General features: G+C 40.2%; 2 protein-coding genes and 3 non-coding genes across 6 annotated transcripts in view; 4 read left to right on the top strand and 1 right to left on the bottom strand.

Annotated features, from left to right (window-relative positions):
* ece2a (endothelin converting enzyme 2a) overlaps positions 1 to 16,650 on the bottom strand; it is a 61,728-nt gene extending 45,078 nt beyond the window's left edge. Inside the window, exons 1-2 of one of the 2 annotated variants that reach the window (XM_043217409.1) lie at positions 16,460 to 16,650; positions 15,892 to 16,055 (exon numbers count right to left, since the gene is read on the bottom strand). In XM_043217409.1, the coding sequence (XP_043073344.1) occupies positions 15,892 to 16,055; positions 16,460 to 16,473 (178 nt within the window). In that variant the 5' untranslated portion in view covers positions 16,474 to 16,650. The other variant, XM_043217417.1, reaches the window with a different exon arrangement.
* A 743-nt stretch (positions 16,651 to 17,393) lies between these two features.
* Positions 17,394 to 27,141, top strand: ncapd2 (non-SMC condensin I complex, subunit D2). Its single transcript, XM_043217348.1, has 31 exons — positions 17,394 to 17,552; positions 17,824 to 17,951; positions 18,042 to 18,117; positions 18,325 to 18,383; positions 18,467 to 18,642; positions 19,084 to 19,229; positions 19,321 to 19,448; positions 19,547 to 19,670; positions 19,982 to 20,129; positions 20,580 to 20,777; positions 20,875 to 21,009; positions 21,129 to 21,216; positions 21,332 to 21,521; positions 21,609 to 21,727; positions 21,928 to 22,140; positions 22,445 to 22,619; positions 22,707 to 22,791; positions 22,873 to 23,009; positions 23,444 to 23,576; positions 23,689 to 23,764; positions 23,969 to 24,172; positions 24,342 to 24,499; positions 24,583 to 24,691; positions 24,827 to 25,106; positions 25,271 to 25,448; positions 25,569 to 25,663; positions 25,750 to 25,830; positions 26,129 to 26,312; positions 26,398 to 26,545; positions 26,629 to 26,733; positions 26,818 to 27,141. Exons 2-31 carry the CDS (start codon positions 17,834 to 17,836, stop codon positions 26,895 to 26,897), a joined length of 4,146 nt encoding a protein of 1,381 aa, XP_043073283.1. The 5' UTR covers positions 17,394 to 17,552; positions 17,824 to 17,833; the 3' UTR covers positions 26,898 to 27,141.
* On the top strand, positions 18,687 to 19,012 carry LOC122328976. The gene has a single exon (XR_006247869.1). It is a non-coding gene; the product is annotated as a small nucleolar RNA U85 (small nucleolar RNA).
* Positions 20,179 to 20,498, top strand: LOC122328965. Its single transcript, XR_006247867.1, has one exon. It is a non-coding gene; the product is annotated as a small nucleolar RNA U85 (small nucleolar RNA).
* On the top strand, positions 23,082 to 23,373 carry LOC122328970. Its single transcript, XR_006247868.1, has one exon. It is a non-coding gene; the product is annotated as a small nucleolar RNA U85 (small nucleolar RNA).
* Positions 27,142 to 27,228: the final 87 nt, after the last annotated feature.

The raw sequence follows: 27,228 nt of genomic DNA, 5'->3' as shown, positions 1-27,228 counted from the left end.
CGGTTTAGCTGAAGGGGATGTTAGCAGTCGACTCACGGCAGGAGAGAATGAGAGCAGGACGGAGAGATTAAAGAGCTTACTCACCACAATCTGTACACAGAGAGAGAAAGAAAGAGGGATGGAAGGATGAAAAGGAGGTGTGGAGGACACTTCAGACCTCTTTAACTTCATTGGGACCTTACTGTGAGGAAGTCTGCATGAATATTCATGCCATCTTTGTCATTTCAATATGTGAAGATAAAGTTACATATTTCCTCTCTACTTGTGTACTCTAGCCGAAATGTATGTATTTCCCACAAGCCCTTGCTCAAAGTAAGTGCTTTGTTGTTAGTGAGAGACTGTGTCCTGCCGGAGGGGCTCTCCCAGAATCCTCTCTGCTTTGACAACTGCGCTGCTGCTTATGTAACAGAACGCACCCTCTTTGGTGGCCAAACCACTATTCCAGTTGATTGGTTGAATCAGATTGGTCCCTGTGCAACTAAAAGAGGCTTATTTTACCTGAAGCGTTTACAGGTAAATGACAAATAACTTTTTTTTTAAGATAATACATGAAAACAAATAGTAGTATAAATAAGTAAATAAGTATTATACAAATATAATACAATTATACATAGAGGAGAGAGAGAGAAATCCTTTCAGTGTGATCATTCACAGCTACAATGGTATGTTACCAGTTTCTGAATATAATAATTATAGTTATTTTTGAAAGTGACATGTCATGTCAGAACTGTAACAGGAGACATTTTCTATAACATAAGCACACAAATACTATTTCAAGTGCAGATTTGCACTCAGATTTGCACTATATGTGTGTCACTCAGTACAGCATCTATCTTGACCAGATATGATGTAATGCTTTACACACACACACACACACACACACACACACACGAGATCCCTAACGAACAACTTAATCTTACCCCTAATTCCTCCTCCTGGCTCAGAATTCATAAACCACACACAAAGTGTTTTCTCATTCTTTTTCTTTTAGTCTGTATGATACAAATAAGACGGCTGAAGGTGAAATAATAAGAGACAATAAAAACAGAAAGAGATTCTGAGGGCTATTTGTGCAGTTTCAGCTGACCTTGAAAAGAGTTCTGAAACAATCCATTTTGCCTTGACTTTGTAACCTTGCAAAAAAAGTTAAGTGACCCCTCCACACAGCCCATAAGCCTATATTAGTGCCAAATAGAGCCAATTTGTAAAGATTTCTTTTTGAGAGCAGCTACATAATTACTGTTTTAATGTTTAAACTTTTCTATAATCAACTTTTTTTTTACAGTAAAGTTTACAGTTCAATATGTTAAAGCCTCAAATTTCGACATTTGTCAAATAATATGTTCAGACATTTACCCTTTTGTCTATTTTAGTGCTAAATCCTCAACTTTGCCCTTTGTCACATGCATACTGCAATATTTCAGATTTCACAGACATCTATGCCTGTTTACAGTACAAAAATTACATTTTAGGCTTTCAAGGGCATTAGCAATTTTGCTGTAAAATTTAAATTTTCAGTTTTCAAACAAAATTTTTACTAAGGTTTATTAATTGTACAGTTTTAAGTTAAGAAACGCACACAGTTCACAATAAATTTCAGAATTTTATTGCAATAAAACCAATGCAACTTTCCACTGTCAAATTTAAACATTCAAACAATTTGCTTGTTTAAAATTGACCATTGTAGAGCTAAAATATCAACACTTCTGTCCTATTTACAGTTTTAGTGTGCTTTCTCTCTAATTTACTGCAAAGTTTACAGTTTTAGTTAATTGTCAATTATTTCAGCTGAGGGCCTACAGATGGGAGGACAGAACAACATTTTCCTTGATATCTTTAATCTTGATCTTAAGTCAGTCTCTGGCATTCTTCCATGCAAAAGGATTTGCTTTAGTTAGATAGAGACTTTATTTACTCCTATTGCCATTTTACATAATTTTGGCAACACACGTGTACAGTTATTGGTATGCAAATAAACCCCACTAAACTGAAACAGAGAGAGGGCACTCTTAACCGCGCTACCTATAGCCTTTCATTTGTGATCATTAGTAAAAAAGTGATTCCTCTTGTAATTCCCTAATTAGTGGGCGTGTTTGCACCCTACACGGAGCCAGCGTGGGGTCAGAGCTGCCAAATGCCTTCCTGCTTCACAAATATCAAAACAACAAAGCAAACCCAGAGCTAAAGGTGAGCAGAGGACGACGTGATAGAGCAATCGACAGCTCAAACTTACTCCGACATGTCCTAAAAGACCAGAGAAGCTTCTAATGTTTATTATCCTGTTTCAGGTATGCAGAAGAACTGCGGAGGATTCGAAAATGAAAAAGCGCACCTCTGTCCATCTGTTGGATTTCAAAGCCTACAATGTCAATGGAGACAGGGTATAAGACAAGATACCTGCGTGTGGGTGAGAGGGGGGAAGGAGGGTGTTTTTTTTCTGTGCCTCTGCTTGTCTTTTTGAAAAGGGCAGAGGACTCTGGCAGCCTCTGAACTCCCACAGGAAAGCAACTCTACAGAGCTACTTTTTATTCTGAACTCAACAGACATCAAATCTAGCACAAGAACACTGTCTAACACCCCACACACTTCAACACCGTACACCCACAAGAGATAAAGCCCAAACTCTATAAAGTTTCCCTCCAACACTTTATTAGAAGACATGTTTGTGGTCTAAACCCCAAATCCTCAGCAAAAATGGTGAAAATCTTTCTTGCTGAATTAGCAAAAGACAGAAAAATCAGACCCATTAAGACCTTTTAGCAGAACCTCAAAATAAAAAAACTTTACTTACTCAAAAAGTTGAGTTTATTATATACATACTGTAAATGAAACAGTACTGCAATGTGGTCTTTATTTGGTTCCTAAGTTCCTTGTTTGTCCTGAGACCACAATTCTTTAGAAAAATCTTCCCTGCCCTTCAAACTTTTTGGTTTTCTAGTATCTTTGAACCCTTTTAAGAGTGAATATATATTTCTGAAATATATAGTTACACTGAGGACACTTGTGGGCCTGTAAAAACTCACTGACGCACAAGAATAAAAACACATTGTATTGAGGGGGGTGTAAACTTTTGAATTTTTTATAATAATGGTATTTTGTCTTCTGGGAAACATCAAAATACTGTATGTATTTTTTTGGGTACTGTATTTTTAAAAAACCCTCTTCTCCAAGGATATGTAAACTTCTAAGCAGAACTATGCGTGTGTGTATGTATATATATATACACATATACACACACACACACACACATATATACATATATATTGTTTTAATTGTTAAGAATCATCCATTTTAGGATCTCTAACCAAAAAACAAACGCCATCCCTGTTGAGTACAAAGAGGGTTCAGTTTTTAATTTGGCACCAGCAGTCTGTATGAACCACACAGTGGTTGGGAGTTAGTCTAGCTGTTTCAAATTTTTAAGATTCCTCTCTGGTTCTATTCAAATCCATTTCTTTCTTTTAGGACTGAAAATTAGACCGAAGTCAAGACAATGACCTTTGATATCTCAGCAGAGTCAGCAGCGTCTATTTGAGCTGACTGTCATGAATATCCAGCATTTTAATTCAACCACAAACACTAAACACATTTCACACAGCAGGGTGGATCCATTACCTGAGGGAGGTCAAAGAGACATCCGTGAAGCAGACAGTGCTTTAAAAAAAAGTTACAGCTAAAACCTATATAAAAACATTGGTTGGATATTGTATTAAATAAATGAACTATCATCATACTGTTGAATTATACTTTTCTTAGCGATATATACAAACTTATGCGAATCCCTTGGGTAACACATACAGACCCTTGTGTTTTGCTATGTTCAAGTCCGTCTTAGAAGTTTGCATTTGCAAGTTAAGAAGTTGGAATTGCAAAGTCGCAAAGCATTTGTACCAACACATTCCTACATGACATCTGCTTCATGAAGCCTAAATCTTTTTGCAGCTGTGATGTGTCACTTGAGCTAAAACTAAAGCTAACAAAAACTTCAGCTCAAGTCTACCGCTAAACCAGTAAAGTCAGCCATCTGTCGAACAAGAAAAGCGACATTTCAGTTTATTAAGTAACGATCACTGTCTTAGACTTCAATAAAACGTAATAATGTTTTTAACTCTTAGAGCGGATAGATCTGGCAACGGTACGAACGCGTCGCAGAGGTTGCAGTGGTATGAAATGGGGCAGAGGAACCAAAACTCTACAGATGCGACTGTTGCTTAGGAACAGATCATTTCATGCCTGATCCACTCACGACAGACAAAGCTCTGCGTATGAACACACAGACACATTCACATGCAGATGAAAGCATGCCATGCCCACACACTGCCCCCTACACATGTTTGTGTGTATGTAAAGTATGTCCTATTAAGGAAGGCAGCTGCTGCCTAATTAACTGTATTGTTAAAGGACAGAAGGGCTATCACATGCAGCCATAATAAAAGAAACCAAAAAAAGGAGAAAAAGAAAGAAAGCGAGAGTGACAAAGAGTTATGGATGCATCAGAAGGTGACAAAGTTGCTGGCAGACAGAGGTGCATGCTGAACAACATTACATAACGGCAGCAGGGGTCCTCCTCCTCTCTCTCATTGTCATTAAAATCGGATTACATGTGCAGAGAACAAACGCTTTAAGACCACTGCAGTAGATCGAGGAGAAAACAGACAGACTGATAGATGGACATGTAAGTATGACAATCAGATGATAAAACGGGAATCAGAAAGGTAGACACAAATTATAAAAAGCTTTTTCTGTCCAATAACAAGATTTATAAGAATACACAGAACGACAAAAAGATTTAAAAAATGAACACATAGAGCCATAGATCGATAGAACAATAGAATGATAGAGAGAACGATACATAGATAGACAAACAGATAGAATGATAGATAGAACAATGGAATGATAGAAGGATAGATAGAAAAGCAGCTTAACAGAATGATAGAATGAACAATTCAATGATAGACAAACAGATAGAACGGAAGACAGACTGACAGATAGAACGATTAATAAAACAACAGACAGACATAACAGAATGAGAGGCAGAATGAATTATAGATAGATAAAACACCGTAGATAGAACAAAAGAACGATAGATCGACAGATAAAACAATAGATAGAATGATAGAGATAGACAGAAGAATAAAATGATAGGCAGAACGATAAAAAGAACGATACAACTATAAATAGAACGATAGAGATGGATAAAATGATAAATAGAACAATAGAGAGATAGAACAATTAATAGACAGGTAAAATGATAAACAGAACAACACAACTATAGACAGATACAACAATAGACAGAGACATGCCACACTTATTTTAATTTTTTTTTTTTGAGTACAGCTGGGGGGTCATATTTTAAACTGGTAAGTGAGGAAAGGTTGTGAAAAAAAGCAATGCAGCTACATAGGGTTCAGAACGAATTATTAAACATTTTAATTAAGATGTATTTATAATATATTTAGTACAGCGATTGTTAACATTAGATTATGGAAAAAGATTTGAATGAATTATTTAATGTCTTACTCAGAAATGCTTCACTTGTTTCATTGCTGGATGAATCAGCGTTTTTGAACGAATCACCTAGTGACGAGACAATGCAGTCAGCGCCACAAGCCAACACAGATCTGAATGTTCGGGTAACGTTTTTCTTTTATTTAAAAGTTATATAAACTATATCAGTACTTATCAAAAGTATGTGCACTTTAGGACTAAAATCCTTAATATTAAGACGCTGTTCGGTGCAGCTATATAAACACAAGTAAACCGCAGCAGATGCGGCTGAATGTGAATGCATGTTTAGATCAACATGATCACGTTGGCCCCCAGAGGTTTAAGTTAACTCAACTCAATTTTATTTTAAGCTTTACAAGATGGAAGTACCATGCTCTTTTTAAGAAGCCATACGTCAGGAGTACAAAGTTACGGAGACCAAGGTGAGCAGGACTGTTTTGCTGCCTATTTTTTATGATACGTCTTATGCAGTGGTCAATCATCCTACTTCCTAGATGGGGGAAAGAACCCAGCGCTCTGATTGGTCGAAATCCTCTTTCATTGCGGTTGCTTGATTTAAGTACTGTGTGTGCACAAAGGCGTCACCAGGTTTTTGCACAGAGTAACAAATCCTACCAACGTACTTTGAAGTCAAAATGCGTACCTGCTACGCAAAAAGGTCTGTAGATTGATAAACAGATAGATAGATAGACAGATACAAGTAAACAGAAGCAGATATGAGCTCGTATAACACCATCACAAAGTTAAAGAGCCTACGAGGAAGATGGGGCTGCTTAAATTTACATTTACATTTACATTTAGTCATTTAGCAGACGCCTTTATCCAAAGCGACGTACAAATGAGGTAGGCATATAGAAGCAAATTAATATCAGCAAAAGGGCAGTAGTGCATAAGTGCTCTTGAGTGGGGTCTTGTCTTACCTAACGCAGATACAAGGCTTTTTTTTTTTTTTTTTTTTTTTTTTTTTTTAAACAAGAAAAGGATAGGAAGGAGCAGGAGAAGAAGAAGAAGAAGAGAGTGCTATCAATGTTGGGTCAAGTGCAAACGAAAAAGATGAGTTTTGAGTTGGTTTTTGAAGACTGCTAGTGACTCTGCTGCCCTAGTGGCAATGGGCAGATCGTTCCACCAGCGAGGAACAGACCAGGTGAAGGTGTGCAAGAGTGATTTTGCACCTTTTTTGCACTGCAAGACGCCTTTCGTTTGCAGAGCGTAGGCACCTGGAGGAACATATGATTCAATTAGTGTGTAAAGTGCGAGGAGCGGAGCCTGTGATTGTCCTGTAGGCCAGCATCAGGGATTTGAATTTGATGATGGGCATCTATAGGATGCCAGTGTAAACTAATGAAGAGGGGGTGTGACGTGGGCCCTCCTTGGTTCGTTGAAGACCACCCTAGCCGCTGCATTCTGGACCATCTGAAGAGGTCTGGTTGTAGAGGCTGGGAGGCCAGCAAGGAGGGCGTTGCAGTAATCCAGTCTGCTCAGGACTAGTGCCTGGACGAGGATCTGTGTAGCGTGTTCTGATAAGTATGGTCTGATTTTCCTGATGTTGTACAGCACAAACCTACAAGATCGAGCAGTTTTTGAAATGTGCTCAGTGAAAGTTAGCTGGTCGTCAATGGTCACTCCAAGGTTCCTAGCTGACCTGAGACGAGGATACAGTAGCCGAGCCTAGCTGAAAAGATAGTTTGTGCTGTATGTTGGGATTGGCGGAAAAAACGAGGAGCTCTGTTTTTGTGAGGTTTAACTGCAGGTGATGATCCTTCATCCAGACTGAGATGTCGTTTAGGCACGCAGCACGTGCAGAAACAGTGGGATCGTCTGGTTGAAAGGAGAGATGGAGTTGAGTGTCGTCAGCATAGCAGTGATATGAGAAGCCATGCTTGGAATGACAGAACCCAGTGATGTCATGTAGATGGAAAAAGCAGTGGCCCAAGTACTGAGCCCTGAGGCACTCCAGTATTGAGGTGATGAGACTCTGAGACATCACCCCTCCATGATACCCTGAAAGACCTACCAGAGAGGTAGGACTCAAACCACTGAAGGGCTGTTCCAGAGACACCCATCTGTCTGAGGGTTGATAGGAGAATGTTATGGTTTACAGTGTCAAAAGCAGCAGACAGGTCCAACAGGATAAGCACTGAAGATTTTGATTGTGCTCTTGACCGTCTCAGTGCCTCAATGACCGATAGAAGTGCAGTTTCTGTGGAGTGGCGCTTTGAAACCTGATTGGTTGCTGTCCAGGAGATTGTTTTGTGAGAGATGGGAGGAGATTTGGTTAAAGACAACACGCTCTAGTGTCTTAGCCATGAATGGGAGGAGAGATACAGGTCTGTAATTTTCAATGAGCTCAGGGTCAAGTGTGGGTTTTTTAGGAGAGGGCATTGAGCCTCCTTAAAAGCTGAGGGAAATGTACCAGTGGAGATAGAGTTTGTTGATAATGTGGGTGAGTGCAGGGAGGGACGGATGGAGCGATAGCCTGAAAGATGTTAGTAGGGATGGGATCTAAAGGGCAGGTTGTGGCATTCGTGGCAAGGACGATTTTTGATTCCGTTTCAGAGAGGAGGGAAAAAGTGGAGAATGTGTTGGGGTGCTGAGGTTGATGTGCGTAGGGCGAGGAGCAGCAGAAATTGATTGCTGATCTTAGTGGTTTTGTTAATGAAAAACAAGCAAAATCATCAGAGGTTAAGGATAGCGATGGTGGGGGGACAGGTGGGCAGAGAGAAGAGCAGGAATGTTTTAAAGAGGCTTCGTGAGTCAGAGGAGTTGTTAATCATTACGTTTAGCAGTGGAGACATTATTAGAAAATGAGGAGAGAAGAGACTGATAAAAGCAGAGATCCGATGGATCCTTGGTCTTACGCCATTTTCTTTCCGCAGCTCTGAGTTTGGAGCGATGTTCGCGGAGAACTTCAGATAACCAGGGGGCAGAGGGAGTTGGCCGGGCAGGTTTGGTTGTTAGAGGACAGAAAGAGTCCAGGCAGGATGTTAGCGTGGAGCACTCCAGTATTGGTAGCAGTGTTAACATCTAGTAAAGAGAACCGGTTAGGAGGAGGGAGTGACAGTGACACCGCAGAGGAAAGACAGGTTGACGAGAGAGTGAGTAAGTGACGGCGAAAAGTGACCAGAGGAGGTGTTATGTTGGAAGAGGTTAGGGTGGTGTTGAATGTAATCAGGAAGTGGTCAGATGTGTGCAGTGGTGTTACCTGGGCATGATGAGTAGAGCAGTTTCGAGTGTAGATGAGGTCCAACTGATTACCTGATTTGTGCGTGGCAGTGGTGGATACACGGCTGAGATCAAAAGACGCCAATAGGCTGTGGAAGTCGCAGGCCAGACTCTTATCTACATGGATGTTGAAATCACCTAGCAGTACCAGAGGAGTGCCATCCTCTGGAAAAGCAGAGAGCAGCACATCCAAGTTAAATAATGCTAATATAGCAGCAGCAGTAATGCATATTAAAGAGTGTTAAGATAAATATTATTTTATGAGCATAAACAAAGCCTTTGTATTAGAATTGCTGTACACTTAAATTAAAAATTCTAGTGATCCTACAAGGTGCAGGAGAGGTGTTTAGTTTTAAAAATGACAAAAAAGGCTAATACGCTAAACAGGCACAAGAGTCAGTCGTGACTGAAACACTTGAGGCTTCACACACCCTTTCACATCTAGATTAGCACACAGCGAAGTGTGAGATGGGACACATAACACTAATTCCCACACACACCAGTACTGCTGCTGTCGAGAGATTGTCTTCTGTTAGTCAGAGACAGAAGACACAAGTCGATAGACACAACCTACTTCCTGTGGACCAACTCCATCTGGCCCTCAAACACACCTCCAAAGAACTTCCAGTTCCTCACACATACACATCAGTGAATTCATTTCAGACTTGTCTAACAAATGACAATATAAATTTAACAAATTTTGGAATCAAGGAATCAAGTCATCAATTATTATAATATTTAGAATAATTACATTACATAACTACATTTAAAAAAATTTAAACAAACCCAACCAAACTTTTATTTTGGGGGGAAATTAATGGTTTTACTCAGCAAATATGTATTGAATGAATCAAAAAATGTCTGCATGTCCTTTTACATTGTTTAGGGCCCTCTGGCTGTTACAATGCAGAAAACGTGGATAAAATAACTGAACGAATGGTGCGGGATTTCTTTTACTACAAATAATGAAGCATGATGCTCGCGATATTTCAGCTCTACATGAGGACATAAATACATTAACAATTTATTTACTTACTGTAAAATCAATTAATCAGAGATGCTTATTATTACTAAAATTTCATAAAACCATTCGATGGGATGCAAAAGATGAATGGAAGTGGCTGAATTATTATTATTAATCTTATTTCATAGGGCTTAAAAATGTCATTTTTGTTCAACTTTTTAATAAAATGCTGTATTTTTTAAATGCAAATTAACCATTAAAACAAAGTGTAGAAAAATTAAAACTCAAACTTAAACATATACAATTATTACATTTAAAAAGCTTTTTTTGTCAACTTTCAATTTAAAGTTGCATCCTAAAAAAAATCCAAATAGTTTTAATTTCAGAAAGAAAAATGTAAAAATCTGTCTGGAAAGCAGAAGGCACGTCACATCACGCTGTGCTGATCAGGCACATCCAGTGCAGCCAGCTTTGCAGAAATGTTGATTATACTGGGAACAATCAGTCCACATCAGTCTAGACAGACTAATACGCTGTTGTTTTAAAAACTTGTTTTGACAACATCATCCTGCCCTTTGACCACTGATGTTTAGTGGTTCTCGGTTGGAGAACAGCAGACCGAAAACAATCCTTCCACAAAACAGTGGAAAACATATGGGATGGTCAGACTGGGAATTGGCCAGACAAGTGCAAAAGGAACATCAGAGATGGGAAACATCTTTGCAGAATCCCAGGTTGCCATAGTTACGGCTCACAATGCACCACTCACAGTCTAATACAGTGTAGTGGAAACAAAACCAAAACTGACCCAAGATCAGAATCCCTCCATCTAAAGCCAATATAAAGTCTGCGCCACTGACTAACTCATTTTATGAGTTTATGAAAATCTATCAAACAGATCCAGAGATGCCTGGGAAGGACTAATGCCTGACTCATATGTTGAGGTGAGCGCTGTATTATTATGTGCTGGGCAAATTAAAGGTGTTAGCAGATCAAACTCTGTATGAGCGAGATGATACAAATTAACCCAAGAGAGAAAATATATGTGTAGTCGGATCAGATCCATGTGGGAATTGAACTTGTGTGTGTGTGTGTATGCGGGTACGAGTGTGTGTGGTTATCAGGTACAGGGTTTAACTCAAACCCTTTCATAAATCACACATTCACAAACAGTTTTCTTTCATGTGCATCCACTGCCCCATTTATCGGAGGAGAGCCTATCTATCATCCTAGCCCCGTTGCCCGGGTAACCCAGTTAATATTCCAGACACGAGTCAGAAAGAAAGAGAGGGAAAGAGAGAGAGAGAGAGAGAGGGAGAGAGAATAAGAGGAATTCTCCCTGATCTGCAAACAAATAAGCAATGCAGTTAGAGGTCCAACACACAAAGCCAGACTTCTACAAGGTCATATATGTATGTGTATTCTTCACGATTATGCTTATGCATGCATAAACAATCTACACCAAGGTTCAATCCACAAAAACATACAGCACAAATACATTTATGCACTCATTATGTATTTTGTACTATTTTACAAAACCAAAAGGCACAAATACACTAAAATCCACATTTTTGTGTTTATACTATACATATGCAAAAAATTTTAAGCAAAACAACTATTTTCAAAATTATGGAGAATCCTAATAAACCACAAATACTAATGTGTGTGTGTGTGTGTGTGCACAATAACATTTCAAAATATTACATTTACTGTATTTTTTATCAAATAAAATTGCTTTTTTTTTAGTTGATTCTAAAAATCTTACCAACCACAAACTTTTGGACGGTAGTGTATAAAAACACATTTGCACAATATAGTTAAACACACTGCTAGACATTAAATTCATAAACACAGTAAACACGCGATAAATATATAGTAATAAAACCCAAATGAAATAAGATTCGACACACTTAGTATGCAATGAACACAGCAGTTTAAAAGAATATTTAGGATAACATCACCATGAAAACAACAAAACGCATTTATAAGAAAGATCCAATCCACAAACCTATCCATGCACTCTCATTTAACAAGCAAAATTTAGATCACTATAATGTCTATTCTTAAACCGCACAAATGCTAAAATTATAACCAAACAACAAGGGGTTATATTATACAGTAGAACTCATTTTAAAAATTGTGCTATATTCTTATGTGTATATAGCAAGCGTACAAAATGCACTCAAAAAAACCAAAGCATTTTGACAGATTTTCTCAACTGAGAACACACAACTTCCTCACGTGCAACCCAATTCTTCATTCAATTTTTTCAAATTTCATTCATAAACTGCAGAGGTTGTGATGGGGAGGGGGGGTGGGGGGGTAACCCCCACATGACTGCAGTACCTTCCAGCAGCATTGACTCCTCTCAGCCAATCAGAGCGCAGGGGAAGAGGAAGGAAGAACAAAACAGGCTGGGCGGTGCCTAGGAGATACCGCATAACACCGCAGCCTTCACTCCCCCCCACCCCCACCGTTCATTCATCCGCTCCGTTCTTTCATTCATCCCCTCACTGATTCATTCATTCATTCATTCACTTAAACGCAGCTGCAGCAGCAGATCTGGACCGCAGGGCTCGCTCTCGTCGCGGCGCAGCCCGGGTTCAGAGCCGTGTTACGTGTCTCTGGGGGGTAATGAATGCCGAGAGCGAACGAAAAAAAGAGAGACGGTGCCCGGCGTGTGAAGAGAGAGCTGACTCACACTCATTCTGACCGATAGTGACTCATGAGTTCTCTATTCGAGACGGTTCATTCAAAACTCAATTGCCTCAAACTCTTCAGGTCTTCACTGAAGATGAAATGCGATTGCTCTGACGCACAACAAAGAGCACTTGAACGCGAGCTCTTTCTTTGTTAGCTTGTTCACTGCAGTGGGGTACAGCAGCGAAGCCAACGGCAACCGAGAGAGAGTGTGAATGAGGGGGACCCGGTTGATGGTACGCTGATATGACTTCAATGACCACCCTCTCGTCCTCGCTCCTCTATCTTTGCTCTTTCCATTCTGTCAGCAATGACTCTAATGAATGTGAGTTTGCCCACTGACTGAGTGGAAAAAAACACTTGAGAAGACACGCTAGAAATACAGACGCTTGTACACATGGATGCACAACATTAAAGGAATGCTCTGTGTTTATGAACAACATACTGTCAAATTTCACGGAAAATGATTTCTACTCATTCCTAAAAAAAGATCTTTGAGGGCATAACAGTTTGAAGTGGTATTTCAATCAAAAATGTATTTAAATAAATAATAATCAGCCTTATGTCGTTTCAAAATTGTATGACTTCCTCTCTGTTCTGCAGGAGAATGAATGACTTTCTGAATCAACTGTTTTTGACTAAAATGCTGTTTGGCCCTATTGCCTTTTATTCATTTATTTTTTTTTAAATACTTTATTTCTGCATTGGAGAAAAATGCATAGGGTTTTACAGCAACATGAAGCGGAGTAAAAAATGTTTCATCTCTTTGAACTGTGGGATGTGTCAATGTTTTCTGCAGGCTATAGGTAAAAAAAAAAATAGAATAGGGAACACTTATTCACAATCAACAACATTGATAAATTTCTAATTTGCTGTTTATTAATAGTTAATAAGGTAATTGCTAAGTTTAGGTATTGGGTATGATTAGGGATGCACAATAAGGCATTAATACGCACTTAAGTACTATAAAAAAACAGCTAATATGCTAGTAATATGAATGCTAATAAGCAACTAGTAAGAGACCATAAAATAAAGTTTTGCTACCAAGGTTTTAGGGTAACTATGGTAAATTTGCCATGCAAACCTTCTGTTAAGACTAATTCTCACAGCAATTATTTGATAAGCCCTTCAAAGTTTCACATTAAATATCACATTTGACGTGAAAATACACATCGTAAAAAATGGTATCAGTAATATTTCACTGAAGTAATTTATCATTTATAAAGTTACAGAAGATATCTATGACAAATAATGTTTTAATTTTATTTTCATGATATATTCCACAAAAATATGAAGCAGAACAACCGTTTTAAACCTTGTTTTTATTTCCGTCCTCTTACTAACCACAGAACTAACCGTTTTTGCTACTGTACCTTTAAGGCCACTATATGGAAATGACCTGTTATGCTCAAATAACCTCCACGCCATAGCATAGTCTACGCATCGCTCATCATGGCAAGCCAAGCTGCTGAACATACACTGATATGCAAATACAGTTGCCGTTGTGCCATGATAACCATGACCATTTTACAAATGAGCCTTTTTATGCAGCTTTTTGTTTTAATGAATGGTGCGTATTCCATATTTCGCAAACTGGCGCGATGGGATCCGAACTGCCTCTCCTTGTGGGGGAATCTGCTAACGTTAACTGCAGGGATTCCGCTTCTCCTCATGCAACAAACCGTTACACAACCGCAGAAACTTGAGACACGCGCAGCCTTAACAGCCCGTTCAGGAATCTGCCCTGAGCCACTGCATTATGGGTAAGGGAGGACATTTATGTTTTAGTGGCAGTATCCTTGAGCGTGGAAAAATAAAGACGATGACCGAGAAAGAGCTTGATGGAGAGAGACATTTCATAACCAGAGAATCTGTATCGGGTATAAACCAGTCCCAAACAGTTCAGCAGCAATTCGGTGGAAGAGAAGCAAATATTTCATCACCATATGACGAACGGAGACCTGCAATATTCAATTCAGAGGTAAAAGAGTCATGACAGGAGCGTTACATAAAGAAAAGGCATTTATTACTCGTCACAAGCGAAGCACATGAAAGAAGGGTGCGCGTAGGAACTCCTCGCCCCATTCCCCAGTTGAAAAAGGTCACGGATAGCGAAGCTGTTGTGTTTGTGATTGTGGACTGCGGAGAAAACATGACGTGGGTGCGGAAAGGGTGTCTGTGTGGGGTGGGAGACCGAAAGAGAGAAGCAGAGAAGGAGAAAAGAAGGGTGTTTCCTCACTGAGCTGATGAAATAAATCTTTTTTTCACCATTTTGCACAATCCAACTATTCAGAATCTACCCACATTGGACTAAATCACAACGTTACGATTCCAAGGTTAATCGCTTGTCTTTAGGCTCGGTATGCTCTTCGTTGAATCCCAGCTGCATCGAATAAAGCTCAACATTGATGCGCACTAGACCCTCAACCAATGCGCTTTTATTATGTTGCTTTAAGTGTGCGAATGGTGTCCGTTTGATTGGTAATTGGACTGAGATATAGCTAAACCTGTCCTTGGGGGACGGGAGCTCGTGTCATGGCATTGAAGAACAGCTCTAAAGCTCAGAGTGCATGTCAGAGGTCCACGCTCATTTCTAATACAGCACCAGCTGAATACAAAATCCCTATTGTGAGTTAACTGACCAATACTGTCCCCCCGAGTCTGACTATAACACTGCAGCTACAGCAGACCTAAAAAACTGTGTGGAAAAGACCTGCAAAACGAATGCTCAACACAAATAGCTCAATGTTTGTTCACTCACCCCTCATTCTCATTCCAACAACATGTTAGAATTTATTTATGCAACAGCTTCTCCATTAGAACAGTCTTCATATTTTGTAATATCCTCTGGAGAACCCTGGAGCTGCTTTTACAAAATCTCTGGCTAAAGCACCTTTTAGCTATAATATTGTTTTCTCCAGAGGAAAAACCTCTAGTCTGAATCCGGAGAGAAATATACACAGATCATGCAATATTTGCAAGGAAACACAGCCCAAATGGTTCTAAACTAATGTCAGTGGATGTAAGAGCAAACCAAATGATGGATTTTTTTGACTGGATGAAACATTATTATGAATATGGATAGGAGTGATTACTCCACATTTGATTGTATTTTCCTTATTCAGTTTAGTTAACCGGTTACTCTCACTGGACTGGGGAACGGGAATTTAACAGGTGGGGGGGCTTGTCCAGGTCACAACGGATTCCTGAGATTTCTGTTTTTTTTTATGTTTTTATCAACTCTTTCTGATGGCACCCATTCACTGCTATTCTTTGCTATGCTGAAAACTCCTCTAGATCTAAGCTGGCCTGAGGATGAGTACATTTTAAGCATTTATCGGCGAACTACTCCTTTAAGGCAGGTCAAAAATGCACAAAAACAAATAGTCCAGTAGCGCCCTCTGCTGACTAAACGTGATATACACAATAGAACAAAATACACAAGTTGCAACTTTCAATTTGAAAAACAGGATTTGTGTCGTAAGTGTCTAACTTACCTAGCATCAAGATGTTTTCTTCTGTTCCCACGTGCTGTTTGAGCAGATGGTCAAATTTAGTGAAGTCCCCGAACCACTCGAAGCTCTCCTCCGTCCGGTACCGTTCATTCCAGTAATCCACATCCTTATATCTGGCATTAGAGTCCGGCAAATACTCCATCCTACTTTAAAACATAAACGAGAGTCCTGTGTGTTACCTTGTAATAAAAACATGCATTACCGTCATACCATCACTTGTGATGGTTTGTAACACAATGACAAGCCTAACAGTGCCTGGATCAGATCTGTAAATACTTCGCATAATGCTGATTGATTACATGAAACACCCATTTGGTTGAATACGCTTTGATCCAGGTGACAACAGTAAATTATAAAATAAAAACAGGTACCTATAGACACTCTTAGCAAGCCAACGTCTTAATGAAACTTATTGTGAATTGTAACGTGCATCTTAAACATCGAATAAGAATATAGGAAACTATACAAGTGGGTATTTTAAAACAGATCTATCGGTATTCAGGGCTGACATGACGATCCACATGTGTTTTTTCACGCATTGCATTCTAACCTCGTGCCGGTCATCGTGACGTCAAGAGTGGGAAGTCAATGCTGCGATGTCAAAATAAAAGTTCAGCAAAACGCAAGAGGTTTTTTGGCATTGGGAAATAAACCAGACTGTTTTTTGTTACGGAAAAGTTTACATTTTAAATTACATTTAGGAGACATATAATGTTATGATTCTCGTCAAGCAATTGTTGGCATGGTTACTTGCACAGTTTCATTGTATGTTGACTTCCAACCACAATCAATAGCACAGTTAATCAAACTACATAGTTCCTTGGTTTCCTGTCTATTAAGACTATAGTATGCCTTTTAAAGCTTCACGGCCGCCTTCATAACTGAATAATTCATCTGCAGTTAGTGGTTTGGTATTCAGCTATTGTTATCTTGATGGTCCTGTACAATCAACTCGATAAAACACAAAAAGCTTGCTAAAACGTCAAATAACCTCCACATGATAACAGTTTACGCATCGTTCATCAGGACGAGCCAAACTGCCGAACAGACATTGATATGCAAATATAGTTTCGGTTGTGCCATGATAACCAGGACCATTTTTTAAATTACCCTTTTTGCAGCTTTGTTTCACTTAACGATCCGTATTCCATATTTCACAAATAGTGCGAGATTAAAATAAAGCAAAACAAGTTTAAATAAAACTGAAACATCAAATAGCAAACATGGCATGAAACAACACAGTAAACTATTTTACGATTTATACGAACAGCAAATAAAAAATGTAAAATGAGATGGTTACGGCGGAGAATGGTCATTTCTTTTTTGTTTAATTTTTTACAACGTTGTACTTAAAAGTGCATGGCATACAGTGTCTTTCTACCACAATACTCTATCTGATATGATTTTAACGTTTTCAATTTTACGTTATTTTGACTAAATTTTAATTTTAAAAAGGCCAACCCCTGTCGCTCGCGCGCTGGTGATCAGTTGGGCGTGGCTTGTGTGTGGGCGGAGTGATGGCGTACTTCCTTTGGCGGGCGCTGTGAGAAATTCAAAGCCGCGACTCAAACCGTTCAGTCCATTTTCTACGGGTTAGTTCTTCTAGGCAGGATTTGGTCGGAGTAAAGTCGTCTTTTTTCACGGTGAGTGTTTGGATATGTTATGTTACGTATTTAAACCGTAGAAAGGAAGTTGAAGTTGTGATGCATGTTTATGAATGTGGTTAGCGTAGCATGTTAGCTTGCTCTGTCAAACAAAACAAATACGTTTTGCTCTAGTTTAATAAAAACTGAAAACGCTTTTCTTATTTTGTGATTTATGTTAGTCGATGTGATGCATTCAGTCGCTGCTTTGCAGTGAGTTTTCCTGCAGATCAGCATGTTTGTATTTACTCCCTTGTTTTAACTTGTTTAGGCGTGCAGAGATGTCGTGGGATTTTATTGTACCGATTTGTTTGGACGATCTCGTGAAGTCTGGTGCTATTAACCAGTATGTTGTTCAAGATGTGCTATCTGTTAAACAGTTTCCCTCTCACATCAACAGTTAAGTACCGATATCATTTTAACCGTATGCGTTTCAGTATTCTCTTTTATCTGCATTGGTGTAAATCACGTTTTCTGTCTGTTTTGAAGGTTTTAAAGCAGCACTCAGAAGTCAAGGGCCTCTGTGCATTCTGGAGCATTTTGACACGGCATACAGTGTTTTGCAGTGAGTGTGGACGCATTCCTATAACAATCACATTTGTTTTCTATCAGTTTTATACAACTGTGTAATCTGCACATATAATGCAAAGCACAAACGCTTCTTCTCAAAGCCTTTTAAGAAGGTAATGAATAACGCGTATACATTGAGCCTACATAAATAAGGACACCAAACCAAACATTGTACTGTATGTGTATTTCTAATTGCATTTAGACATTGTCGCACAGTTGATGTGACAGTAAAAGAAGATACGTTGGAGTTGCTGATTCAAGGTTAGGATTTTTATAGTCATGCTTGAAGTTTTTGTATTCACTTTGCATTTCCCACGATGTTTCACAATTCTCTCTGCGCCCAGTGGTCAGAGGCCTGTCCGTTTCCCTGCCGACCCTTCTCCTGTCCGGGTCTCTGTCAGCCGTGGACCGCAAACAGCATCTCAACGCTGTGAAGATGAGCGTTTTTCTTCTTTGCAAACTCACTGAAACGCTCGAGAGTGACTCATACAGGGAGACTATTGTCACAGCACCCAGCAAGGTATCATTATCACATCTTTATTATTCACACATTATTTATACTATGCCCTGTGATGAGAACAAGGCAAATACGAGCTAATAGGCTGGGATTTCGTGTTCTCTTGTTTTCTGACTGGTGGGTAATCTTGGTAGAGCAGTGGAGATTGGCTGCGCTGCTGTAAGGGCCCACCCATATCGATTCCAGCTGACACATGCAATACAATTCTCCTTTAGAAATGGATATTTGTGGATGATTTGGCAGCTTACAGTGTGTGTATGTTTGTGTGTCTGTCTATAGTGTGTGTGTGTGTGTAAATGTGTCAGTCAGCAAAGAGTCACATCTCCTAACAGGCCCATCAGCTGTGAATGCTTTCTTTGGTAATCTGAGGGCAACAATGGTTATTTCTAAGATTGCTGGTATTGTGTATACAATATATTAAACATCTGTTTGTTTTTGTCTCAGGGTCGTAAGAAGGATAAAGTTGCTGGAAAGGGTCTCCTGCAGTGGGACAGTGAGAGAGAGACTGTTCTCCAGTGTTTGACTCAACTGCTGCAGCTGGACATTCGCACACTGTGGAGCCTGTCTCTAGTGGAGGAAGAGTTTGTTAGGTACGGCAGTTTTATCCTTTTTAAGGTCAATATAGACCATGATCACAAATGCCGTTTCCAGTTCAACATTTGTCAATTTTTTTTTTTGTAGTTGTGTGACATGCTGTTGCTATAAACTCCTGGAAAACCCCACTATAAGTCATGTGAAGAGCAAGTCCACCAGAGATGCCATCATTCATGTGTTAGGAATCATGGTGAAGAAATACAATCACATGTTAGGTAGGTTTATATCGTATGTACACATACACACCCATGAGTAGGTTTACAGTGGTATAGATGTTGAGCTGTGTGGTCCTGATATTCTGTTTCCTGTACAGGAGCATGTGTGAAAGTGATTCAGCTATTGCAGCACTTTGAGCAGCTGGCATCAGTATGTGCTCAGGCTGTTGCTTCCTGGAGCTCAGAGTATGGGGTCAAGGCCATCGTCGGAGAGATCATGAGGTGACATTTGAACTTGATACTTTGTTGGTACGATTGTGAGTGTATATATTATGTAATATCTGATTTATCTGTGCTTGCAATTAAAGAACAAAGATAACCAAGTCTATATTAATGAAGGGTTATTTCTGGTGTGTTTCCACTCAAATAATTTTACGCTAAGTGTATATTTTGAGGATTATTATGTTTGCTTCTATGGAAATCTGGTACACACATCATTATACCCTTAATTGTAATTTGTTACTTGATTTACAAAATTTGATTATACTGCTTAACTATAATCATTTTAATCTAAATTGTGTGTGTTTTTTCAGAGAGATCGGTCAGAAGTCAAGTGAGGAATTAGCCAGAGAAGGTTCAGGTGTGAAGGCTTTCTCTAGTTTTTTGTCAGAACTCAGTACACTGGTACCTGAAACCATGATCCCCAACATCAGTGTTCTGCTCACACACCTGGAGGGAGAGGTACAGTCACATGTGTACTCTATCACATCTCTTATGTCATTGGAATCTTGCCCAGTGATGAGACCAAGGCGAATATGAGCCCACTGAATTAGAGTCTGAGCTCTCCTGAGTTCCTATTGGCTGGTAATCTTGGCTGGGCAGTGAAGATTTGCTGTCTTGCTGTAAGGGCCTGCCTACATTAAAGAACCCCCTTTCTTTGAAACTTCTATCCTTTTGAAGTAATGGGAAAGAAAAAGGATGGGGCTTATAGTGTGTGTGTGTGTGTGTGTGTGTGTGCGTGCGTGCGTGCGTGAGAAGGGTCACAGGTTGAGTCTGTTCTCTGCAGTAATTCTTTGGGCATTGAGCTCTCTCTTTGGTAATCTGAGGGCAATAATTTAAAATAAAGCTTTGTTTTATATCTTAACTCATCTTTGTGTGTGCTGTGTTAACATGCTTTTTGTATTTGGACAGAGTCCGAGCCTGCGGGTGGCAGTGTGTGAGGTTCTCGGTGAGGTTCTTGTCCGGGTTCTGTCTGGCGACAAGCTGGATGATTCTGCTCGTGCAAGCCGAGATCGTTTCCTGGACACACTGCAGGAGCACATCCATGATGCACACTCACATGTCCGAGCACGTGTGCTACAGGTCTATGCACGTATTGTCAACAGCAAGGTGAGTGGGTTGGTTTTTCCCCTTTTTTGTCTTCAATGGAAATAAAGGGTTTTATTCTTGGGTGCTCTAAGATTAAAATCTCCTGCTTTTTTCACAGGCCTTGCCCTTGTGCAGGTACACAGAAGTTATGGAGCTAACCGTTGGGCGTTTGGGTGACAAGTCTGTCCACGTGTGTAAGAGTGCTATACAGCTGCTGGCTGCCTTCATCGCTCATAACCCTTACAGCTGCAAGGTACAAACATGCTGGTGGTAGATGCTCCACCATTCTTTATTGACCCCAAACATTTGAACACTAGTGTATTCAACCACTGAAATATTGAAAGTACTTGCTTTTGTTTTCTCCATATCAAGTTGAGCAGTGTGGATCTGAAAAAGCCCCTGGAAAAAGAGATGACCAAACTAAAAGAGATGAGAGATGCCCAAAAAGAGCAAGTTCCCGGTATGTTTCTCTCCTAATTGAATTGCTCCTTTTAGTTTTTAGCTCCAGTTTGTCTGGACTAATTAGTGCTGCAGAAATTGTTTCCAGCTATAAGTTTTTAGGTCTGTGTTTGTAGTTGCAATCATCACAGCCACTGATCTTTGGGATGCGATGAAACCTGAGTTGGAGATGACTGTGAAGGCACAACTGGAGCCTGGCAGTGAGGAAGAGGAGAATGACGAGGAGGAGGCAGGGGAAGTGGAGGAGAGAAATGACAGAGACACTGCTTTACAAATTGCACAGCTTCTCAGGGAAAGCAAATACAGGCATGTATGAATTAACACACATATTCTCATACCCTTGCTTCAGTTCACAGACGTGCAATGTGTTGTATTTTCTTTTGGTTTATGTAGGAAGGCAGTGTGTCTATGCATGCGTGCTCATTCTCTATACCCACAGTCATCATTCTTCTCAGATCTGGCAGACATGAATGCAGAAACCCTCATCAAAACACTTGCAACACTTTTCAAGGGTAAGTGTTACTTTGAATAGTCTTATCCACTTTTATTGTGGCTTTTATAAAGAGTTATGCTCAAGCACATTGTAGGACTAGTTCTTGGTGTCACCTGCCTAGATTGGATGATAGATTTTTTCAAATCTTTTTTTTTTTTTTTTTTTTTCCTCTCTCCAAGTCCAAATAAAAACAGAAGTTGCTTGTAATCGTTTTCTCAGGTCCAGAACCAGAACAGGAGACACCTGAGACGGTGCCGAGCGATGCTCCACCCACCCCACAGAAAGAGGGTGAAGGGAATCAAGGTAGAGAGAGTGAACTAAAGAAGCAGGAGATGTTGGTTCAGTATTTGAAAGACACAGAGAGCTTCGCTTTACAAGTGGAAAGGGCTATCGCTGTCATTAACAACATGCTGTACTGGAAAACCACTACAGGTAATTATGAATTAAATGAAGACTTCTCATGACACCAGACTTCCCCAATCATTTACTCCACTTAAACCCTATTCCAATAATTGACTGCAATGTCTCATTCAACTCTGCCTCAATCCAGTTAACAATCAGTGTTTTGTCAAGTCTGTCATGCTTTTTCTCCATTTTTGATTTTTTTTTTCTTATGAACTTATACAATTATAAACCTCAATACTGAAGAAAGGACTATATGACTTAAAGTATTTTATGTATTTATAAAATACAAGCATGGAAATGTGCAGTTTCTTGATTGGTCTCCCTCCCTCAGTTGTGCAGGAGGCAGTGCAGTTCTGTGTCACGGCATTTGAGTTTAGTGTGGCCAACTCTGTATGTGGGGTCAGAAAGATGTTGCCTCTTGTCTGGTCTACTGATGCCACAATCAAAGATGCTGTCATTCAGGCCTACAGACGCCTGTACCTCAACCCCCATGGTGACAACACCAGGTCTGCAAGCTTTTGGTTTTGTTCCTTTTATGGTTGAAGGAACACAATTATACACTGTAGCTTAACTGTACTTTGTCTGTCCATCAGGGCAAAGGCTCAGACTCTAGTGGATAATCTGTCAGATCTGATGATTGATGCTTCATTGGGGACCGTCCAGTGTCTGGAGGAGATTGTGAGTGTCTTTTTGTCCTACATGTAAGCAGTCATTCCTGTAATTTATTATTCTTTGACATTTGTTTTTGTCTTGGTGCAGGTCCAGGAGTTTTTCAGCAGTGAGAGTTCCTTGCAGACTTCAGTGGTGCAGGTTTTGTGGGAAAGGTTCTCTGGGAAACGAGAGACTAAAACGCTTCACAGGAGAGCTGCAGTGCTATTGCTGGGCATGGCAGCACGGTGAGACACTCCACTCTCAAGGCTTCCCAGGTGTCTTAGATGATTCTCATTTTAATATCACAGTGTAATTTTTCCCAATGATGAGACCAAGGCGAATGCAAGCTCGTTGGGTAAGAGTCTGAGCTCTTCTGTGTTCCTATTGGCGGGTAATCTTAGCTGGGCAGAGGAGATTTGCTGCTTTGCTGTAAGGGCCTGCCTACATTAAGCAAGTTATTCCTTTCAAGCTCTCCCTCAGAGAAATGCAGGAGAGATTTGGGAAGCATGATCAGTGTGTGTGTGGTGTGAGTGTGTGGACACGGGTCAAAACTCGGCTCTCTGTAATGTCCAATGAGCTATGAGCTAATTCTTTTGTAATCTGAGGGAGTTCTGGTCTTAATCTTGCTGTTGAAGGCAAGGTGGGCATTATTTAACTCTATTTAATTTTGTCTGTCTAGTGCTGAGAGGGAGGTGGTTCTCAGTAATTTGGACACACTGTGTTCTGTCGCTCTGGGTGAGAAGGTTGCAGAAGATTACCTTCTGGCTCGAGACACACTAATCACCATTGCTAACATAACAGACCATGTGAGGGTAAGTATTTACAATTATTATATATTTGAAGATAATATTAAAATACATCTTAAGCTATTCCTTGTGATGCATAGCATTATGATATGCTGGGTTGTATGCTCTTGTGTCTCAGCAATCCAAGGGTGTTCCCTTCAGGCTTCCTATGGACCACCATCTCTTCAGCTGTCTGTCCCAAGCCATTGCTGATGGTTTGTTCTTTTTTTCTCTCTTTTTTTTTATCTGATCACTAGTTTCTTAAATACCAAAATATACATTGGCTACACCCACTTTTTCTTTTCTTTTTTTCCCCTCCCCAAACCCTATTTGTGGCTACCAGGTGTAAACATGGTCTCTCTCATTCTCCTTTATTTGGTTTCTGCTATTGGGTAACGTCTGTTTCTTCATTTGAACAGGAGTGGTCCAGTCCGACCCCCACTGGCAGGCCTTCATGGAACAGGCTGTCCGTCTCATTTACTTTTTGGCAGAGTCCCCTGACCAGCTGTGTTCCCGCCTCCTCCAGAGGGCTGCTCATCTTTTACTGGAACAAATCACAGAGGGCGGAGAGCTCAACCAATCAGAACTGCAGGAAGGCGGGTCTCAGGGCTCTGAGGAGCAAGGTAATATCAGCCGATGTAACTTGCATACTGCGTAATTAATATGAACTACTACTATAAAAATAAAAAATGTAATTGTGATGTTTCACTACCTGTGCCTTTAGTCAACATAAGAGACTCTAATAACTTGCATACATTTATGATAGCAAAGATAACCACCTTCTCTTTCTAGTTAATTGCGTGAGCTTGGCCCAGGTGCTTTCACTGTGTGGAGCTGTGGCCTTCTGGCAGGTGTCCCACCTTGAAAGAAGTGTAAGCGCTGAGCTGCGGAGGAGGAGGGGAGAAAAGGAAGAGAAGGAGGAGAAAGAGAAGGCACCTGCTAACAAAAAGGTTAAAGAAGATGGTCCACTGATGGGTTTGTTTTCTGTACAATCGAAGCACAGTGCACGCTACTGACTTGTTTCACTTCTCAGGAAGCAAATGACAGTTGTGTGGAGGAGGAGCTCGGGCTAGTGGGTGCTTCAGCTGAGGACACAGAGGCTGAGTTTATCCGCAAGATGTGTGAGACGGAGTTATTATCTGGTGAGCCCATCTAAACAAACTGCTGGAATAAGATCTTTAGTCTTCATAAACATACATTAAACATTTCTATTTATTAACATGATTACCTGATCTACAAAGCACTGATCCCTGTTGCATTGTGGTCTCTCTTTGTAGAAGGAAACATGTTGAGCGCCTCTTTGCCGTTGCTGGTGAAAGTTTGTAGCTCTCCTGGGAAATATTCTCACCCTCAGCTCACCACTGCTGCCTGCCTGGCTCTGTCTCAGTACATGATGATCAGTCCTGCTGTTTGTAAAGACAATATCCGGCTTCTGTTCACGGTGCTGGAAAAATCCCCGCTTCCTGTTGTCAGGGCCAATACAACTGTGGCTCTTGGTGACTTAACAGTTCGTTTTCCCAACATCCTGGAACCCTGGACACCAAATCTTTACGCCAGGTAGCTTTCAAAGTCAAGCAACAACTGGTCTATAGGGATATTTTGCATAATCGTTTGTTCCAGCTGATGTTAGTTACGGTTAAAGCTATCTTAGTTTGAACGCAATATGGTTTAAAATGTCTTGCACTATGTTGGATTCTGATGAATGTGACTCATGTGTTAAGGTTGAGTGATGAGAGCGCATCTGTGAGGCTGACTGCCATCACGGTATTGACCCAGCTGGTGCTGAAGGATGTGATGAAGGTCAAAGGTCAGGTCAGTGAGGTTGCAGTGCTCCTGCTGGACCCTGAACCACACATTGCCAGCCTTGCTCTCAACTTTTTCAACGAGCTCTCCGCAAAGGTAGCCATTCATCTTTCTCTATAATCCTCCTAAGATGAGATGCCCTGATTATAACTCTGCATTTTTATTTTATTTTTTTCTTTTTTCTTCCTTCCTTCCTTCCTTCCTTCCTTTTCTCAGGACAACGCCATTTACAACCTGCTGCCAGACATCATCAGCCGATTATCTGATCCTGAACGTGGAATGAAGGAGGAGGACTTCAACACCATTATGAAGTGAGATATGATTTATGCTGCTATTGCAGTTTAACTTATTCTGCATGACGGGCCATAAATCACTTCTATTTAACTTTCTCTTCCAGACAACTCTTCTCCTACATCACTAAAGAGAGACAGACAGAGAGTTTAGTGGAGAAGCTCTGCCAACGATTCAGAACCGCAAAGTGGGTATCAGACACAATTTGTTTTTCATTGGGCTACACATTCTCTAAATAGAAACAATGCTCTCAATGCATCTTTCCCGTTCATAAGCAATACAGAAAAGTTTAACCTGGTTTTGGAAGATTGCGCTACTTCGAGCAAGTCCAAAGATACAATTCAAAATTTCAAAAAAGGGTGTTGAGAGCTTTTGCATGGTGCGCTGGAAAACATTACTAGAGCAAAATTTGTGAGACTGGGCTCTTATGATAGATGACCAGGTCTTCATCTCTCATGTGAGATAACTTCCTGTTTTCTCTCTAGGACCGAGCGTCAGTGGGCAGATCTAGCCGTGTCTCTGTCCTTGTTGTCTGTGTGCGAGCGAGGTTTTAAAAAGCTGCAGGAGTGCTGGGACTGTTACAGTGATAAACTCACTGAGTCTGGAGTCTATCAGCCCCTCCTGTCTATTGCAGCCAAACTCCGTCGAAGAGCAAAACAACAGTTTAAGGTACAACATTTGTGTACTGTATGTGAGGCTGGAAAACATGTTATATAAGAGGCTTGGTGACTTTACGCTAGTTTTTGTTTTTTAGGCACAGGTTGAAGATTACGAGAAGCGCTTGACAGCTGTTCACACTAAAGGTCTGGAGAATGTGGAGAACGAGGAAAGAGAACAGCAGATGGGGGAGGCGCAAAGTCCAAAGCCACAGCCTCCCAAGAGCGTGCGCAAAACCACACGAGGTGAAGAGATCGAGCGAATCAGATCTCACAATGAATTGTATCGCAGAAGTTCATCTCATTGTGCACCTTTTTGTATCCTTCAGGGCGTAGTAAACCGAAGTTAGACGACAGTGACCTTGTAACCCCAAGAAAATCTTCTCGTTCCAAACCTGCCATCACCTTCAGCAGTGATGAAGAAGAGGAAGAGGGTCAGTCACTTTCACATAACTCCATTTAGGTTTTTATTCAATTGTGCATTTTTAAATTAATTTTTTTTTTTTTGTCTCTTTTAGATGCTGTCATGGCAGAGAGCGAGACACCTAAAGTGACGACACCCATCGCCCGCACGCGACGCACTCGTCTCAGACACTGAGCAGTTTTACAGTGTTTTTGTTTTGTTTTTTTCTCTAAAATTTAATTTGGTTTTAGAATGAAGTCTTTGTCATTTTATAAGTGTTGTCATCAATATGGTATATCTGCGTTTTAATTTTTTAATTAAACGTTTTTAAACCAAGAGCGTAATTTTTTTTGTGTGTTGTTGTTGTAGTTGTTGCCTATAAATGTCTCCTACTCAAATGTATAACTTCATTTTTAATAAATTGGATTTTAAAATGTCAGTTTTGGCGCATTTTTGTCTTTTAGCATTACGTTTTGCACGATTCTCACTTTTAGTCAAATAAGCATGTGATGTTGTAGTCCCGCTG

This window comes from Puntigrus tetrazona, chromosome 2, assembly GCF_018831695.1.
Source record: "Puntigrus tetrazona isolate hp1 chromosome 2, ASM1883169v1, whole genome shotgun sequence".
Classification (NCBI taxonomy): domain Eukaryota; kingdom Metazoa; phylum Chordata; class Actinopteri; order Cypriniformes; family Cyprinidae; genus Puntigrus; species Puntigrus tetrazona.
This window is presented reverse-complemented; position numbering and strand designations above follow the sequence as displayed.